This window comes from Cebus imitator, unplaced genomic scaffold, assembly GCF_001604975.1.
Source record: "Cebus imitator isolate Cc_AM_T3 unplaced genomic scaffold, Cebus_imitator-1.0 Scaffold58, whole genome shotgun sequence".
Lineage (NCBI taxonomy): Eukaryota > Metazoa > Chordata > Mammalia > Primates > Cebidae > Cebus > Cebus imitator.
Window position 1 is genome coordinate 3,545,913 of NW_016107373.1, and position 18,790 is coordinate 3,564,702.

The window sequence follows — 18,790 nt, forward strand, 5'->3', positions numbered from 1 at the left end:
ATTTGTAAAATACTGTCACACAATATGGCTTTTCTAAGCCCTTTTGGCAGGTATGAAAAACTAAACTGGATCAGATAAAATGTGTATCATTCTCTCAGTTTTGTCAACTTGCCCCAAGACTGTGTCCCCTTACCTTGTGATAAAAAGCTGCCCCGGTAAGCACCATGGACACTTCATTCGTCCACTCGGACTCATACTTCCACTTATTCATCTCATGATCCCAGAGATGCAGGCGACCCGGGTAGCCCACCAACCGGTCAGGAAATTCCCGCCAGACCTAAGAACAGACACACAATAACAATCAAGCCCCCATTCAGACCGCATTCAATTGGTGCTGAGTTACCCAAACAGGTATCAACAGACTTCCTAGATGCAAACAATTATAACCTAAGAAGGTCATAATGGGCTTCTAGAGATGTTCCATCAAACAGGTGTGAGTTATTCTGCCAACAGTCAAAGACAGATGCTGATTCTGACTTCCAATCTTCCTGTATGTGCTTGGGAATTTCAAGTAATGTGGGGGTAACAGCTTACTGAGTTGGGCCAAGGTAGGCAATCTCTTAACATATGATTAATGAAATAGGTTCCATTCTTAATGAATTCACAACATGAAGGATAAATGGAACCCTGCAACTCAACTGCCCTGATTTGTATTAAATTGGTGATTATGGTAAAAACTTATGATAAAGTCTCCACTTCTTTAAAAAAACAAAAAACAAAAAACAAAAAAAAAAACGAAAAAACACATCTATTTCTCTTGAACATACACCCATTCTTATGACCTATTGGAAGCCTAAAGGATAGAAGGGCTGTCTGATTCTGTAATCTGCAACACAATGAAAACAAATACTGATTTCCATATCTGGAAAGGTCCTTACACAGCGTTTTGTTGGATTAAGCAGAATTGGGTATACTGGGGATAAGGAACTTCCAATACCTTCTCCCATGTATTTCTGTGTAATTTAGTTTGACTTTGAAAAGATCCATATCATGAATGAGTGTGACAATTTGCTGGCTGGTCTTGATGCCTCTTCTCAGACTCTGTTGCTAATTCCTCAACCATCACCAGACTTCTAAATAATGCAGTTCCTGAGAATTCAGTCCTAGGCCCTATCCTCTTGTTCAAACTCTCTTTAAGTAATCTCATCTAGCTTCAATCACTTTAAATACCATCAATAATCTGGTGACCTCTAAATTTATATTTAGCCCCAAATGTTCCTAAGATAGCCAACCACTTAGTATCTCCATCTGGATAAACAAACCTAACATGGCCAAAACATAACTCTTGATTCCATATCCCCAGACAAATCATTCTCCCAATCTTCTCCATCTCAATAAATCATCCGGCCAATTGCTCAAACCCAAAAGCTAAGACTCAGCCTTTATTCCCTCTCCTCCTCATGTTCAATCCATTAGTGAGTCCTGCTGGCTCTAGTTCTATCTCCTATCACCTCTAGTGCCATTCCCTCTAGCCCAAATCACCACTGTCACTCACCAAGATTACTGTGCTAGCCTTCTAACTTGTCACCTTCCTGCCACTCTTGCCCTTCCCAAGCTTCATTTGCACAGCATCCCTAAAAGGATCATTCCTAAAAGAATATTAGGGTATTCTGCACAGGGTAATTCAACCAGTGCCTTCTATCTTATTTGATACCTATTTTAATAGAGTTATTTTCATCATCAATTTCCCTAAATATATATAAAGATCATATGATCATATGCCAGAGCAAATAGAAGCTTCCCCAACACTCGAGTATTGCTGAGTCCAGAAAGGACACCTCGTGCCATTCCCTAGGGCAGAGCCAGTGTGTTAGGATCCTCTGCCATTTTAAGTTTCCTAGGGTTGCTGTTAACAAAGAACTACAAACTGTGGGACTTAGATCAGAAATTAGTTTTAAGTTCTAGAGGTCAGAAATCTGAAAACAAGGTGTTGTTAGGGCCATGCAACCACTGAAACATGTCGGACAATGTTTCCTTGCCTCTTCCCAGCTCCTGGCGGCTGGCCGTCAATCTCTGGCATTGCTTGGCTTATAGATGCCTCACTCCAACCCTCCATCTTCACAAGGCCACCTTCCCTAGGCCATCTTCCCTCTATGCAAGTCTATCTCTGTGTCTAAATTTCCCGTTTTGATAAGGACATCAGTCCGTGAATCCGGGCTCCTCACCCTGACCACATTTTAACTTGATTAACCTCTGAAAATACCCGATTTCCAAATCAAGTCACATTTTGAGGTACTGAGGATTAGGACTTCAACAATTCAATCTATAACATCACTCCCAAAATATTTAAAGAAAGGTCCCGCCTTCAAAACAAAACAGAAAATGGCTTCCTACTGCACTGAGAATACTATCTGAACTCCTCACATGTCACAGAGGGCCCGTCCCCTTCGCCTCTTCTCTCACTGTGTCCCGTCACACTCCAGAGGCCCTTCTGTTCTTCAGCCCTCTGCTCTTTCTGTTTCTTCTGCTGGAGTGTTCTAGCTCTTCCAAATGCTTGGGTCCTTCTCATCCATCAGGTCCCTGCTTAAATGTCGACTACTTTGAGAGGGCTTCTCGAACCTTCCTTGCTGAGGCAAACAGCACCCCCAATCAGCCACACCTCGCCACACCCCTCAACCCCATCCTTTCCTTTACCAAACTTTCGATTGCACTGTTATCTTGGTTACTTATTATGTATTTTCCTCTTATAAAATTTAAACTTAAGGTGGACAGAGATCATTTTATACAGTGTGGTATCCTAAGCACAAAGGACAGTGCCAGGCACATAACAACATTCCACACACAGTTGTCTAACGCACGAATGGGCAGAACTGCAGCTACTAAAAAGCCAAGAATGAAAGGAACCAAAAATTCTTTTCTTTGCAACCAGAGCCAGTATACTCCTTAATTCAGGAAAGAAGCCTGCAGCAGTACTGACCAGCAGTTACCATGAATAATAACGTGATATCCATGGTGTGTGAAGATCACAGTCCCAATTCCTCAATAAAGCACATGTTGTGACCTGCTTTTCCCGGAGCAGGTCAAGGGGCATTTTTGCTGAGACACTTGGATTGTCTTGTCCAGTCCTCCCTGTGAACATCTCCATGCTTTTACGGAATGTCTGACCCAGGTCTTGGGCGTGGACTGGAATCATGAAAAGAGCTTTCATTTGTGTAAAACCAGCTCACCTAACAGGGCTCTCAAACCCACAACCTTGGCCTCATTAGCACCATGTTGTAACCAACAGAGCTAATCGACCACAGGCATCGTCATAATATCTGCAGACAAATGAATCCATGTCAAACATTTTCTCAGATGTGTAATGCTGCTGCTGTGTTCTCTCTACTTCGGAGTCTGCATTTCAGCAGATTAAAATAATACGATACTACTACAGTTTTATAGAGCCCAGAGCAGCAACACAGTATGTGAGCCATAACTTCTGTTTGCTTTGTGGGCCTGGGCAGATGCCATGAAATGTGCTGCCGGCTTCCTTTTCTTAGCACCAAGCATCTGCCTGTTCAAGTCACATCAATGCCATGACCACTGATTCACAGAGTTAGAGAGATTTCTGAAGGGCCCCAAGCACACATAACTAAACACCAGAGATGCCAAAGTGAAAGATAAGGTGCAGGGCATGGGGAGGGGACATCCAATTTGGTTGGCACTTCTGCTGAAGACGGAAGTTGCTTTTCTCCCCTTGCTTACTTTGAGTCAACACAGCTCTCTGCTCCATGCAAAGAAAGTTGATTGCTTTCCCTAGGGATTCTTCTTTACAAGCCCCTCTTCTGCAGTCATAATAACAACATTATTATTATTGGCTCAGTTGTTGAGTCCAATGCTGTTAAGATTTCGGTCCTCTTACTGTTGGCTGAAGTCACTTATCAGATTTCTCTCAGGGACTTAATTTGGTGACAAGGAGTCAGATGCTGAACTATGCTGCTCTAAAAGGTATCAGAGGTGTCCTGAATTTCAGGTTGCTTCAGAGCCTTTAGTGAGCGCTGTTCCTCATGCAGGGCCTCTCAGCCCTTGAGTGATTCCAAGCAGCTGGATACAATCAAGATACCATCCTTGTCACTTCATCTATAACTCCGCAGCTGACTACAGGATCAAAACGGAGTGAAACAGAATGGGATGGGCCCTCTCTAATTGAGCCCTAGTGTAGTACGAAGTCGATTATGTATACAGTAAAGCATTTTCCCAGCCAGACGAGCAAGAGCGCAAACTCTACCCTGTCTCTTCATGGCTACCCACCCCTGCCCTAATTCAACGTTTTTCTTTTTAGGTCAGGGAAATGTTCTGGGTCAGTCTTTTGTCATTACTGCCAGATGCCTTTATATATTGTGGTGTGGGCATTTGAAACTTCACCGACTATCCCTGGAGTTCTAGTAACAGTGCTTCCACGGTTATATTCAAATCACAAAGTCCAGTAAATTGTGTATACTGTTGAAATCCTCCATATACATAGTGTGCTTGTCCATTTTAAATTGCACATATCTTTGAGGACAGAAGCCTATCTCTGTTAGAATAAACTCTATGCCTAAATTAAAGACTTAGCAACAATTTGGATAGTCCTTCCATTTGTGGCTACCCCACACCACTAGTCAAATGGGGATTGTAACAATGTAAAAACATCCTCCAACTGTTTCTTTCCATTCTAACTTTTATAATCTTGGTCCTAAACACCTCTTACCTGATTATGGAAATGTTTTGCTCTCTAGCATCTCAGCTGTGCTTATTCGGTCATTTTCCAAGTTCTTCTTTTTTGAGCTTCCTAAGGTCTTTTGCCGCATTCTATCACTATCGATAGGATCAGACAAAGATCATCTACCTTTGTATAAAAGCCCACAGGAGGCAGCCTAGTCTGAGTCTCACACCCTATAGAAAGTGTACCAGAGGCACATGGTTAAAGTATGTCCAGGAGGCTCTGCCATGGGTGAGCTGTGTAACTGACCTATTCAAGGTATCTTGCTTTCATTTTGCCATCTATATAATGAGGGGTTGGATTAAGTGACTTCCAATGTTCTTTAACGGGTAAAATCTTGTATCTTCTTCCTCACTGACCTGTTCCCAGGGAACTAACCCACCAACTGTGATCTGTTTCAAGTTGTAAGTTTCTAAACAGTACGGGCTGCATTATCTAACTTTGTTTAAAATGCCATACGCATCTAAGTACCCAATAAATGGTCCTAAAAAGAGGATACTGCACTACATTCTAAGCCAGCTTAGAGAGTGCATTTTCAACTCAGGGTGTGTGCTAACCGCAGTCAGATTCAGGAAACAGACCAGGGGGGAGTAGGGGGAAGGTGTAACAACAGGTGGTGCCCATCTGGGATGTTCAATTATAAAATCACGGGTCAGCACTAGGAGAAAAGCCACTCTCTGAAGTGGCTTCTATAGTCATCACACCGTCAAGGCACAGTTCCACAGGGATATTGCTACTGCGTGAGGAATGTATCAGGACTCAGAACCGAGAGACAGACTAGGAAGTAGTGAGGGGAATGGAGTGGGGGTGCAGTATGTGGATCCAAGGTGTGTTCGACTGGGAATGGCTTCACTTCCTTCCTTGCACATACCACCTAAGTTTGGTCAATCCTTAACCACCAAAGTGCAACAGAACTCGATGAAGCAGCTTAAACCTTGTCACATTCCTGGGTCAGCCAAGGCAGAGCGCAAGGAACCCAATATGCAAAAGCATCTTCGAATTAGTGGCCCTTTTTCCCTTCAGGCTTCGCCTTGCATGCTGCCCAGATGGGGAAGGGGCAGCTGGCTGGCCTCCAATTCAGAGCTGGTTTCCACAGAGGAGCCAGTTATAGGATTCACCCTCAGCCCTCTGGGAACAAAGCTCACCTTTTAGTTTTGGAATTTCCTGAAATGACGTGGAATGAAGGGACTGACTGCATTCATTTTCAGCTTGTGCTTTTAACTACATTGGTAGTTGGCAGTTTTTGTCAAGGAGGTGCTTTGCAAAAAGTCAAAGAGCCTTCGTTCATTCCTGGGACACAATTCAAAGCTGATACTAGCCATCTAGAGCCAAGGAGCCCAGAAGTTGTCGTGTAGAGTTCCCTGATGCTAACTAATTTTGACAAACACATGGACAAACTGCATTATGGATTAAGATTTACCTTTGAGATCACTTTAGTCTGCCTGAGAGACCTTCCCAGGCAGGAGCTTGCTTAAAATAAGACAAGCAAGAAAATCAATCACATGGGCAGGCTTCTGGGGTTTGGCCAGCATTCCCATTTGCCCCAGTCTGGGTAGAGGTTCGTACACTGGTTCTAGGGCACCTGATCTCCATTCTTTACAAGTTCCTTTTTAAGGCCAGGGGCCACGATGATGGCAAAGAGACAGACTGGGTTTGGCCTTAGTTGACAGAAAAGTCTGTGCCATTAAATCTTTCAGTAATTACCACTACTAAGAAGTGACCACCAAAGAAAGCAGCTTTGAACATGTCCCTCATCCTTGTATCTGTACCAGCTCACCAGACGGCATAACCATGAGCTTTCTGTAGATAAGAAGAAGACTCCCACTTTGGCAGTTGGAGCTGAAAACTGCTGTCCAAGCTATCTCGGAGATCTGAGACCTCAGAGGTCATAGAGAAGGCAGAGATAACTTGGTCCAGTTCCCTCACTGCACAGATGAGAAAACTGAGACCTGGAGAGACGTGGTTCTCCCAAGGTTACAGTGCTAGGTCAATCCTAGATTGGCCCTAACTCCCAGTCCAATTCTTTATTCATGAAGTCATCTGGCTTCCTACCATGCTAATTCTAAAAAGCACCTTACTGTCCCCAAGCCCCGCTACTCCTCTGAACACAAAGAAGTCAGATTATGGTGTCTAAAATTACATTCAGGGTCAGTGTTCTTCAGCTCTGTGGTGCCAGTGGCAGATATGAAAAGAGTCACAGGTGCCTGCTGAATGACCAGGTTTAGAATAGAACCAGGTAGGGAGAGGAGGTAGGGAACATGACAAAACCCTTTGCTCCCATCAGTCCTCATTTCTAAGAGCTATAGGCTCTTTGTGTATGTGGTTTTCATTTGGCAAAGAAAGCCATATGCTCACACCGTTAAAAGAAAGAACTCCCATCAGCTGTGTGGCACACTAGTAAGACTCCACATCTAATATCTGAGGGCCTGCTGGAACCTCATAATCGGTGAGGCTCTGGGGCAGAGAAGAAAACACGAGCAAAAAGCAGCCAAATGAAAGATTAACCCCAACTACTATTTTTCATGAGGCAATGAATCTCATGGGAGATAATAAGAAGGGGAAGGAGAGATGTGAGTTTGAGGGGATGGGAGGAGGGGGAAGAGATGGGTCAGGATCAGGTCGTGGGTGTTCTAATTTTGCGCTCCCTAAGACCCAGTAAAGATGAAATCACTTTTATTTCCATAACCTCAACTCCAGTGTGGGTCATACTATTTCTAAGTCTAATCTCAGGAGATTGCTTAATGAAGTTAAAAGGAGAATAGTCAGCACAAGACAAACGATGATTCTCTTTAAATTCTGCACAACCAGTGGAAACAGAGACTTCAGTTTCGTATAAACAACCATTACTGAGCCTTCAAAGCTTCAAGTTGATTTTGGTGAGGCTCAATTTAAATGACCAGGGATCAAAGATATTAGCTCTGTTCACCAAGGAGGAAATAAACCCTCCTTACTTCAAGTAGCTGCCCTGGTGACTTCCATCACTTGCAGTCAGGGATACCACCGCATAACTGGCCAATCCTCTTTGTTTTCTTATTATCATGCAAAGGTAGGAAATGACATTGACCACAAACTTGGTAATCCCAGCTGACTTCAAAGCATAAATCTGCTTCTCAAATAATTATTTAATGCATTAATTCATCCTAGTACCCTATATGTGTCCTTAAATCCCATAATCTCTTGGTGGAGAATCAAGCAGCAGAGGGAATTTTTCAGGTTACTTATTTATTTATATCCCATCTATTTCCAAAAAATGATTTGGGGTCGCTTATAATAAAAGGCAAAACTAAAGTCCAGAATATCATAACAGCCCTCAACATTATTAAATATATATATATAAACATACATCTAATATATATATACATATATCTAATAAACATATAGATATATCTCCAGATATACTACATCTATCTTTAAAATCTTAATTCTGACATTAAGTTCTAGAAAGGCAATCCAACAGGAAGCTAAAGTCATACAAGTTCAGGGATGGAGAGATTTGAGTGTTCTTATTTTATTAATTCATTTACACATCTGACTCACAGATACCTACTAAGTTTCCAATATTTTATAAATTAAACATTTTAGTTTGAGATAATTATAGATTCACATCCAGTTGTAAGAAATAATGCAGAGTCTGTAAACGCTTTACCCACTTTCCCCCAACATCTTGCAAAACTATAGTATGACATCACAACATGATATTGACATTGATAGAATCAAGGTACAGAGCATTTCCACAGCCACAAGGGTCCCTCCTGTTGAACTTTCAAGACACAACTGTGTCCTTCCCTATCCCTGACTCCTGGCAAGTACCCATCTGTCCTCCATTTCTATAATGTTGTCCTTTCAAAGAGGTTATATAAATGGAATCAGACAGTATGTAACCTTTTTGGATTGGCTTTTTTCACTTGGCACAATTCCCTGGAGAATCATCCAAGCTGTCGTATGTATCAGTAGTTTGCTCCTTTCCATTGCTGAATGGTATTCCATGGTATGCACGAAGTTTTGGCAATTACAAATGAAGTTGCTACAAACATTCACATATAGGTTTTCATGTGAGCATAAATTATCATTCCTCTGGGATAAATTCCCAAATGTGTAATTGCTGAGTCCTATAGCAGTTGCATGTTTAATTTTATAAGAAACTACCAAAACTATTTTTCAGAGTGACTGTACCATTTTCCATTTCCAAAAACAATGTATGGGTGATCCAGTTTTTCTGTATCCTCACTGGCATTTGCTGTTACTTGTATTTTTTGGTTAACTTTAGCCATTCTTACAGGTGTGTAATGATATCTCATTGCAATTTTATTTTGCATTTCCATAATGGTTAATGATGCTGAACATCTTATTTGCCACCTGTATATCTTCTTCACTGCAAAGTCTGTTCATAGTCTTTGCCCATTTTCTAACTGGATTATTATTTTTGTTTTGTTTTGTTTTGTTTTACTGTTGAGTTTCGAGAGTTTTTAAAAAACATATCCCAGATGTTTAGCCCTTTGCTGGATATGTGGTTTGTACATACTATCTCCAAGTCTATAGCTTGTCTTTTTATCCTCTTCACAAGGTCTTTGACAGAGCAAAAGTTTTAAATTTTGATGAGATCGAATTGGTCAATTTTTCCTTTTATGCATCATGCTTTTGGTGTCAGATCTAAGAACTCTTGCCTAGCCCTGGAGTCTGAAGACTTTCTCCTTTTTTCCTAAATTTTTATGGTTTTATGTTTTACATTTAAGTCTGATTCACTTTCAATTAATTTTTGTATAAAGTGTGAGGTCCAGGCCAAGGTTAAATATTTGCCCATGGATGTCCAATCTTTCAGCACCATTTGTTGGAAAAAGTCAGCAAGGAGAAGACCAGAACTTTTCCACTGAATATGGAGTATGGAATCATTATACTTTGAACAACCCCTTACAATTTTACTGACAGGGAGTATATATAAATTCAATGTCCAAACACATCAAATTCAACAAATATTTATTGAGCATCTACTATGTGTCAAGCATTTAGGCATACAGTAATAAACAAGGGAGACACAATTCTTGCCTGAATGGACTACACTGGAGAAGAGGCTTTCAATCAAGCCCAGATCTCTGCTGTGGATGTATTTAGTGGCCCTGGTTGTGAGAAGTCAGTCTCTGCCTTCCCTCTTCAAGCACAGAGTGTCAACATGTGGTCATGACCTCCACCCAACCCCTCAAATCTTCAGCCCAAAGACTGGTTGGGAACCTAGACATATTACTAGTAATGGCTGCCAACTCTTGATCCAAGCCAGCCAACAGACAGTAGCAAATATACTGCAATCATGATTAATGTGAACCCTAGGCACCAATTTTCATGCACCAAGAAATAAATATGATCTGAGAGATGAGCTGTAAATATCACACTGATTAGTTCATCTTGCTTTCTACTTGTTTCAAGTTGCAACATTTCTAAGGTCTGGGACGACTCTGATCCTTCAAGTTTTCTTTCTTTTTATTCTCCCCAAATGTGGAATCACTATTGTCTAATGCAATAGCAATCACCAACCACTGCCTGAAACTCACAATTTTGCAGGCAGTTGTATAATTTTGCAATGAATGGGTGCAGCTTCATATTCAGGAGAAATGACAGAGCTTTCCTCCAAAAGCTACATGCACTGCCCTCTTGAGTGAACTGGGGAGTTCAGGCCAGGGGCTACTCTGGCTTCCCCTGGCCCTGGGCCCAGCCCTGCCCACACATCTCCTTGGAGCATCTCTATCACAATTAAGGCAGATAAGCAGTCCGTGAAGACAAATTCCCCACATCCCCAAACCATAAGCCAAATTCTGAAGCTCTGAATTCCTGAAGCAGCCAAAGCTCCCCTGTAATCAATCCCAATGAGACAGCAGGCAGCTTTTGGAACAATAACCCTCAAACATGTGGATCCTTTCAGGGTTGTAATATCATTGCAGATATCTCCTTTGGAACAGGGGGAGGGAAAGTACACATTCTTTAAACCATCAAATGTACCAACACCTCTTTAAAATAACGATCCTATATTATGAGCACTAGTTCTCTAGGCAGAGATACAAAACCAGGTGGCCTCCACAGTGCTGCTGACAGGAAAGATCCTGAGATGAGGCGAGGGGGCAGAACACACACTGCTGGCTATGGAAAGGTCTGCAGGGCTCTTGCCTCACCGGGGCTGCTTGGCACAAAATGGAAAACATACTAAAGCCAATGGAATGGCCTTATTTGAGATGGGGGTCTTCGAGGAGGGGAGACCCTCAGATGGGCAGATGTGCCAGCAGGCAGTCTGCGCCCTCCTCTGTGGGGCAGAGAGGCTGCTGGTCCTACACTGGATGTTTCCCTAATGGCTATATAAACAAATTCTAAACTTGCTGTTTTAATTTGCTCAGTGGGGAAGAAAAAAGTGCCACTCTCTTGTAATTCCCAACTGGGTGCTTTTTTCAACGATCAGATGTTATTTCAATGTTCAGCATACATATTTGATTTCCTTCCCTTAACATTTGTTTGACTTGTTCGCCAATGGGAACTGGGTGCGTTAGAAAAGCTCTGAGAGGTCAGACTTCACTAAGGCTTCCCTCAGCACCTCCCCGGGTTTCTGGCCCACTACTTGGGATCTTCTTTCAGCAGCACTTGCTGTAGTCTCAGCACACACGAACTATTTTCCCTCCAAGTCCCTGTGAGTCTTGGGGGTGTAAATCAATGCAAGCTGGAGATAGGACAGACCTAACAGATTATTTAGTTCTCTTACAGGCTCAAAAACAGGGAGCCTGAAGCAACGTGAAAAATACTCCAGGGAGATGATCCTCTAAGAAGGATCATCTGACTCACATCTGACCATAGTCTTCCATTTGTCTCTTTCGGGAAGCTCTAACTGTACCTGACAGGTGGGAACACTCACAGAAATGAGCTGTTTGGCCCATTCTCTTCTAAAGACAACAGTCTCTATAACGGCAACCCAGGTACTTCCAAAAAGTGAAAAATGAAGGTAATAGACAGAGATGTTCTTTTTGATACTGTGCTGATATTATGGCCAGGCTAAGGAAAGGTCTCAGAGGAAGTGTCACTTACTCAGATACATACACAGGCTCAAAGAGAGCTCACAGCCATCCACTTAAAGGCCTGAGGCACACCACAGGCCTAAGAAATTTATAGATTTCTAAATAAAAGCTCAACTTTGGCAAACTGGTCCTAGTTACACTATAAAGCTTTAATGTCAGACCTAGCACAAAAGCGGATCCAGTACAGCTCTGGCAAGGTCTGACTTTGTGCACGCCAAAAGCAGGTCTGGCTCACTGTGGACTCCAGCGCCGGCAGCACACCAGCAGTTGTGCAAGCTGACTCCCAGACTAGATCCATAGTGCACTCTGGATACAGGCCACCACCCAGAAACCAGAAAGAAAGACTAATTCCCAATCTTCCCAGTCATCACTAGGTCGGATTAAGGCTCAATGATCTGAGTCACACAAGAGATCAAGGAATGAAAAGGAAAATCTAAGGTGGGGGTTCCCACTGAAAGCTACAATACTTCCAATAAGTATATTTACTGGAAGTGGAAGTACTACAGGTATGTACTTTGTTTTTTGGTTCCTCCATTAGGGATGCCCCCTTTTTTATTAGTCTCAGCTATGTAAGTAAGAACCGAGTTTCTCCGTGCCCAAGATGAACTCAAAGGGTGAGCCTTTCCTAGAGCCCATTTACGGCAAGATGAGACAGGAGGTTCCATGTACCATAAAGAGAAATCCTGCAGAGGCCCTTCTGGATTCCCAACAGACCAAGGCACATTTTCACATTTAGGATTCTGGGGTGTAAATCTAGGGAGGTAGGCAGTTAATTTCTTATCTAAAGGATCATAAGCACAAGCCTATGAGAAGCATGTCCAAGACTTGTTTTACATTTTTACTTTTTTTCTTTTTTTTTTGAGACAGGTCTCACTTTGTTGCCCAGGCTGAAGTGTAGTGGCATGATCTCAGCTCACTGCAGCCTCAGCCTCCCAGACTTGAGCAATTCTCCCATCTCAGCCTCTTGAGTAGCTGGGACTACAGGTGAGTGCCACCACACTTGATTATTTTATTTTATTTTATTTTTAAATTTTCAGTAAAGATGAGGGCTCACTATGTTGTTCAGGCTGGTCTTGAACTTCTGGCCTCAAGCCATCCTCCCACTTTGGGCTCCCAAAGTGTTGGAATTATAGAAATGAGTCACTGCACCCAGTCATCTACTAGTTTTTAAAAGAGGTTATGAAGTCTAATTCTAGAATATGTCATTCCTGTTTTTCAGCTGTTATAGTGAGAAGAGAAAAAGTGGGATTGTTTATTTAGAATTGCATTCTGTAATCTCTCCTACTCTCCTGGATACACATATAGATAGCCATGAGTTTTACTAATTCTGTTTAAAATATAAACGTTATACAGCATTTCAGCTCTGGAATTCTCCAATTAACGAAGGCCCCTCATCACTAATTAAATCTGAGCTATGAAGTATGCTGGTCTTTCCCTCCTCCTTGATTCTTCAATTCATTCAAACACTAAGTCTACAGATTTTTCCACTACCACAATCTCCAATCTCTGTAGCCTCTAGGTCATCCTGTGATCTGACAGCTTTTGCCATATACTTCTCTACAAACCTGTAACATCTCTTTTCTGCCTGTCACTTTAAACTTTTCAGTTGACCTCTCTTAGCCTGCACATCCGCTGGCCCTCTATTAACCTAAGCAGCCTAGCTTCCACTGCTCATCACAACAAAATTCCCACTCTGCCACATTAATCTGCTGATGGTTCCCCTGTGCTACCACACACATCAAGCTCATTCTCCTTTAGTGCCTTTCTTCTTGGTGCTTACCGCATCAGGAAACCCCACTCAAAGCTGGTTTTATGTTCTCAAAAAAAAAAAAAAAAAAAAAAAAAAAAAAAACTGGGCCATTCCATGCTATTTTGCGGTCTTCCATGGTTCTTTGAGAGTATTTACTTGCTACTGCCTTGGGAAGTTGTGAACAAAGTAACACAAACGAATTCTCACAATGCATTGGCACTCCGGAGGTTTTACCAACGCTACCACCTACAGGATACCCAGGCTGTAAAAGGGAGAGTGTCAATATTTTGCGTGCCTAACAACACACAGTTGCTCTTAGTGAATTCCTATTTTCACAAGAATAGGAATTCATTCCCTGACTTTATAATGAATATTTTAGCCAAGAGCATTTCACATCTCTCAGGTGAAAATGCTCAATACTTAAGTGCTACTAATAATTTTTATGGGTCGAAATGAGGATCAAAGAATGAAAGGAAAAATAAATTCACAGATTCATACATTCAGCCAAGTCTCCATGGCTCAGTTTCTGCCACATGTTTTAAACTGTCTCTCTGAAAGGTGGGGGAGGGGAGGAGGAATAAGTTGCTTTTTATTTCCCAGCTCTCAGATCTGAAATAAAAACAGACAGACTTGGGAAAAAAAAATCAAACATTCAAGTAACACTATACACTGCTACTGTTCCCCTAGGGGTCCCTCGCAAATGAGTATCAAGAACTCAATAGATACTTTCCTAGTAAAATACATAAACAGATAAATAAATTATCCCTGGCTGAAAAGAATTTCCACATCTGGTAGCTCACTAGAGCTTGTCAAACAAGTCAGAAACACGCAGGGCCAGAGAAGATCATTCCTAGCTCCTGATTTCAGGGCTGGAGAGAGAATGGAACATTTCCCAAAGCCTTCCAACAGGAAATATGACCCATATAAATACGCAAATAACCCTTCTGTTTTCTTCCAATTAAATAAATAATGATACCCGGTATTCGGTCCAAATGTCTGTGTGCTCAAGTCACAGACACTGGAAAAAGGGCTTTCCTACATGGTCTAGCCTTTCACTCCCAAGAACTTGCTATGGTGTGACTTTAAGGGTTATATTCAATGTACATTTAACACCCCAAAGAAGTAACTTAACCTCTGTGTACCTCAGTTTTCTCAGCAATAAAGCCTGAAGTAACAAGATGATCCTAAGATCTTCACATTCTGACAGAGTGTTTCTTTTAAACAGAGCTTTTCGACTGGGGTGCTATGAATGGATAATGAGCACGTAAAGATCTAATCCTCACTCATCAGCAGTGAGGCCTCAGGATGAGTCACATCTAGTGTGCCACAGCCTTGTCTGTGTATCCCAATATAGTGTATCGGCATCACCTATTTCTGCAATGATTTGACAAAGGATGGAGAAAGCTCTATTGTGGCTTTCATAACTTTCTCCTGGAAAGTGATCCTGGAGTTCACTATCAATTTTCAAGCGAACAGATCTCTCCTCATCATTCATCTTATATCTCTTCCCTCTTACACTAGGCCTAACTTTCTTTCTCATAGCTCTTGGAAGTGTGCAATCTGTGAACTGGCCTTTAATCACTGCTATATGTTTCTTTAGCAAGACCTGGAGCCAGTTGCTTTAAAATGGTCTCTGTAAATCAATTCTTCCAACCCTTTAACCTAAGCACAGCCTTAGGATGGCTCTGCACTTGTGAAAAGCATGCTGGAGCTTTAGAATCTACACATGATTCCTCTGTACAGGAGTCATTAGAACGCTGAACGAAATAAGACCTGGTTCACCATATTCGACTCTGTCTCCATTTAAAATAACTTCTTGTATTCTTTCTCTAATTTCAACATGCTGTTGGCTATTACCTGCAAATATACCCTTATCTTAACACACACAATCTCTCTGTGTTCCACAAGAAAGTGAAAAAATATGACATTTTTTTATGCATTGAAGTTTGGTACTTTTCCACATAGAATCATACCTTACAGATTTGCCTGTTCCTCTGATCACTTAGAATCATTACACCCAAAGGGATCTCAGGAAGTCATTTGGTCTATTCTTCCGTGTCCAAGAAGAACTAGTAAAACCACTCTAAATGCTGGGGGATTGCTGGCTTCCTTTTCTAAAAAATTCCCAAATGGGAGACTCCTGTCTCTCCAAGCTTCTCAAAAATTCTTTGGGGCAACAGCTCAAAAGGTCTGCTGCATGATTTCTCTTTGATTCTCATACAGTAAATACTGTGTTTAAACCATTTTTAATTTTAAGTAGGATAATGAATTTAACTATTACAAAATGGTAAAGGCTACAGGAAAAAGAAACAGAGATGCTTATTTCGGAGAACAAACGGGGATATTTTGATTATGCTAAAGGTGCTGAGGTAGCTAGGCTTATCTAACCAGTCTAGTAAGAACATTAAATCCACAGTTACAGATGTGCCTTCTTTTTAGGTACACACGCAGCATTTACCAAAATAAACCTTTTATAGGGCCATATAGTCTCAACAAATTCCAAAATAATAAAATTATAAGTATATTTGCTGACCACAGTAGAATCAAACCAGAAATCCATAAGAAAACTGTTAACTTAAAAACTTGACAAAAGTAACCAACATACTTTTATATAACTATGGGTCAAAGAAGATATCACAATGGAAATCAGAAAATATTTTGAGCTTAAAGATAATAGAAACATGACACATCAAAATTTGGAAATGTTCCTAAGGCAGCAATTGAATAATTTATAGCTTTAAAGGCATATATTAGAAAAACAAATATTGAACTCAGTGATCTCATCTATCAAGTCAAAGGCTAGAAAACAACAGCAACTTAAATTCATCAAAGGTGAGAAATTAATCAAGAAAGGAGTAGTAATTAAATATAAAAAGAAGCACAGGAGAAAAATCAACAAAAATCAAAAGCTGAGACCAGGTACAGTGGCTCACGCCTGTAATCCCAGTGCTTTGGGAGGTTGAGGCAGGAGGACTACCTGAAAGCAGGAGTTCAAGACCAGCCTACAACAGCATCATGAGACCCTGTCTATCAAAAAAAAATTAGTCATAGTGGGACAATTCTGTAGTCCTAGCAACTGGGGAGTCTGAGGGGGGAGAATCAATTGAGCCCAGGAGTTTGAAGTTACAGTTAGCTACAATCGCCAGACTGCACCACAGCCTGGGTGACAGAGTGAGACAGTCTGTCTTTAAAAAAAAGAAAAGTCATTTCTTTGAAAAGATAATGACATTGATAAAACTTTAACAAGATTCATCAAGAAAGAGATAAAACAAAAACTGCTAGTATCAGGAATGAAAGAGTACATCATTCCAAATCTTACAGGCTTTAAACAATAAGAGAATATTATGAATGACTTTATACTAATACATTTAGTAATTTAGATAAAATGAACAAATTCCTTGGAGGACGCAATTTATCAAAACCAACACAAGAAGAAAATCTGAAGAGTATTAGAGGCATTAAAGAAATTGAATCTATAGTAAACGCACAAGAGTATTGGCTGGGAATGAAGGGAATATGGAATGGATAGGAGAAGGAAGTTACAAATGTCAACTATGGTCTAGAGACCAGGCAACAGAAGCAAAGGATGTGGCAGCTATGCATATTTTCTCCTTTCCTTATGTATATATACTTGGATATACAACCAGTGTATTTTTCCTCTTTTCTAATTACTATTTGAAATAAGAAGTATTGCTACAATTTATTCCAGTTATACAATTTATATATATTTATACTATTTATTCTTTGGGTGTTTGTGGTTGGTTCAGCTTCTTGAGTCTGTACATTGATGTCTCTTGCTAATTTGGGACATTTTTAGCCATTATTTCTTCAAATATTTCTTCAAATATTTCTTCGGTCCCACATTCTTTCCCTTCTTCTGAAATTCTAATGACACAAATGTTACATCTTTTGTGATTGTCCCACAAGTCCCTGAAGCTCTGTTCATTTCTCACCAATCTATTTCTTCTCTGTTGTTCACACTGGAGAATTCCTGTTGATTTATCTTCATGATCACCAGTTTTTTCCTGTTATCTTCATTCTCCTATTGAGCCCATCCAGTAAGTTTTCAATTTTAGGTACTGTAGTCAGTTTTAAAATTTCCATTTAGTTCTTCTTTATATCTTCTGTCTTTTTACTGAGACATTCTATCTTCCACTTGTTTTAACAAGTACTCTTAATTGCTTATTAGAGCCTTTTTTTGTGATAACCTTTTAAAAATCTTTATCAAGTAATTCCAACAATGGTGTCATCTTGTTGGCATCTGTTAATTATCTTTTCTCATTGAAGTTTCAATTTTCCTGGTTCCTGGTATAATGAGTAATTTTGGAACATTCTGAGTATTGCTATGAGACACTGGATATGTATATTTTCTCTGTTGGTCTGTTTTCTACTTCACTAATTTTAGCATTTACCTTGCTTCCTTCCTTCTACTTGCTTCAAGTTTAATTTACTCTTCTTTTTTTAGGTTCTTAAAACGGAATGAACTTTTGGTCACCGTTTTTAGACTTTTATTCTTTTTATAATATAAGCATTTAATGCTGTAATTTCCCCCTAAGCACCGCTTTAGCTGGATCCCACAATTGTTTTTCCAGTTTTGAAATAGAGTTTACTTACAATAAAAACTATCGATTTTAAAGGTATAATTCACTGAGTGTTAATAAGTGTATATAATGATATAACCACCACCATATCATAATATAGAAAAGCTGAAAAGCTCTTTTCTACTTTCTTGCAGTCAATCCCATTCCCCAGCCCTGGCAATCTAGCATTTTCTACTCTAGAATTTCATATACATGGAATCATACAGTAAGTAGTCTTCTACATCTGACTTTGTTCACTTAGCACAACACTTCTGAGATTTATCCATGTTGCTGCAAGTATCTGCTTCTTTTTTATTACTGTATGGTACTCCACTGTATAGATATTCCACATTTTGTTTATCCATTCCCAGCTGATGTCTCTAGTTTAGAGAACTTATAAGTAAAAGTCTTTGTGCAGACATATGTCTGCACATATTTATTTCTTTTGGAAGCTGGGTCATATAAAAAATGTATCTTTAACTTTATGAGAACCTGGTAAACTGTTTTCTAAATTGGTTGTACCAGTTTGTGTTTTCATCAGTAATGTATGAATTCAAGTTGCTCCACAGTCTCACCAATACTCAGTATTGTCAGTCTTTTTAATTTTACTAATAATCATCCTAGTGGAGATACAGTGGTAACTCACTGTACTTTTATTTTAAAATTGCTGTCATGACTATGATATTCAGAACTTTTTTCATGTTATCTTATATCTCTGTATCATCTTTTAAAA

General features: G+C 40.4%; 1 protein-coding gene across 1 annotated transcript in view; it reads right to left on the bottom strand.

Moving 5' to 3' along the window:
• EXT2 (exostosin glycosyltransferase 2) overlaps positions 1–18,790 on the bottom strand; it is a 176,288-nt gene that overhangs the window by 12,568 nt on the left and 144,930 nt on the right. The window contains exon 11 of the mRNA XM_017529398.2: positions 134–277. Within this exon, the coding sequence (XP_017384887.1) occupies positions 134–277 (144 nt within the window). The remainder of the gene's footprint in view (positions 1–133; positions 278–18,790) is intronic.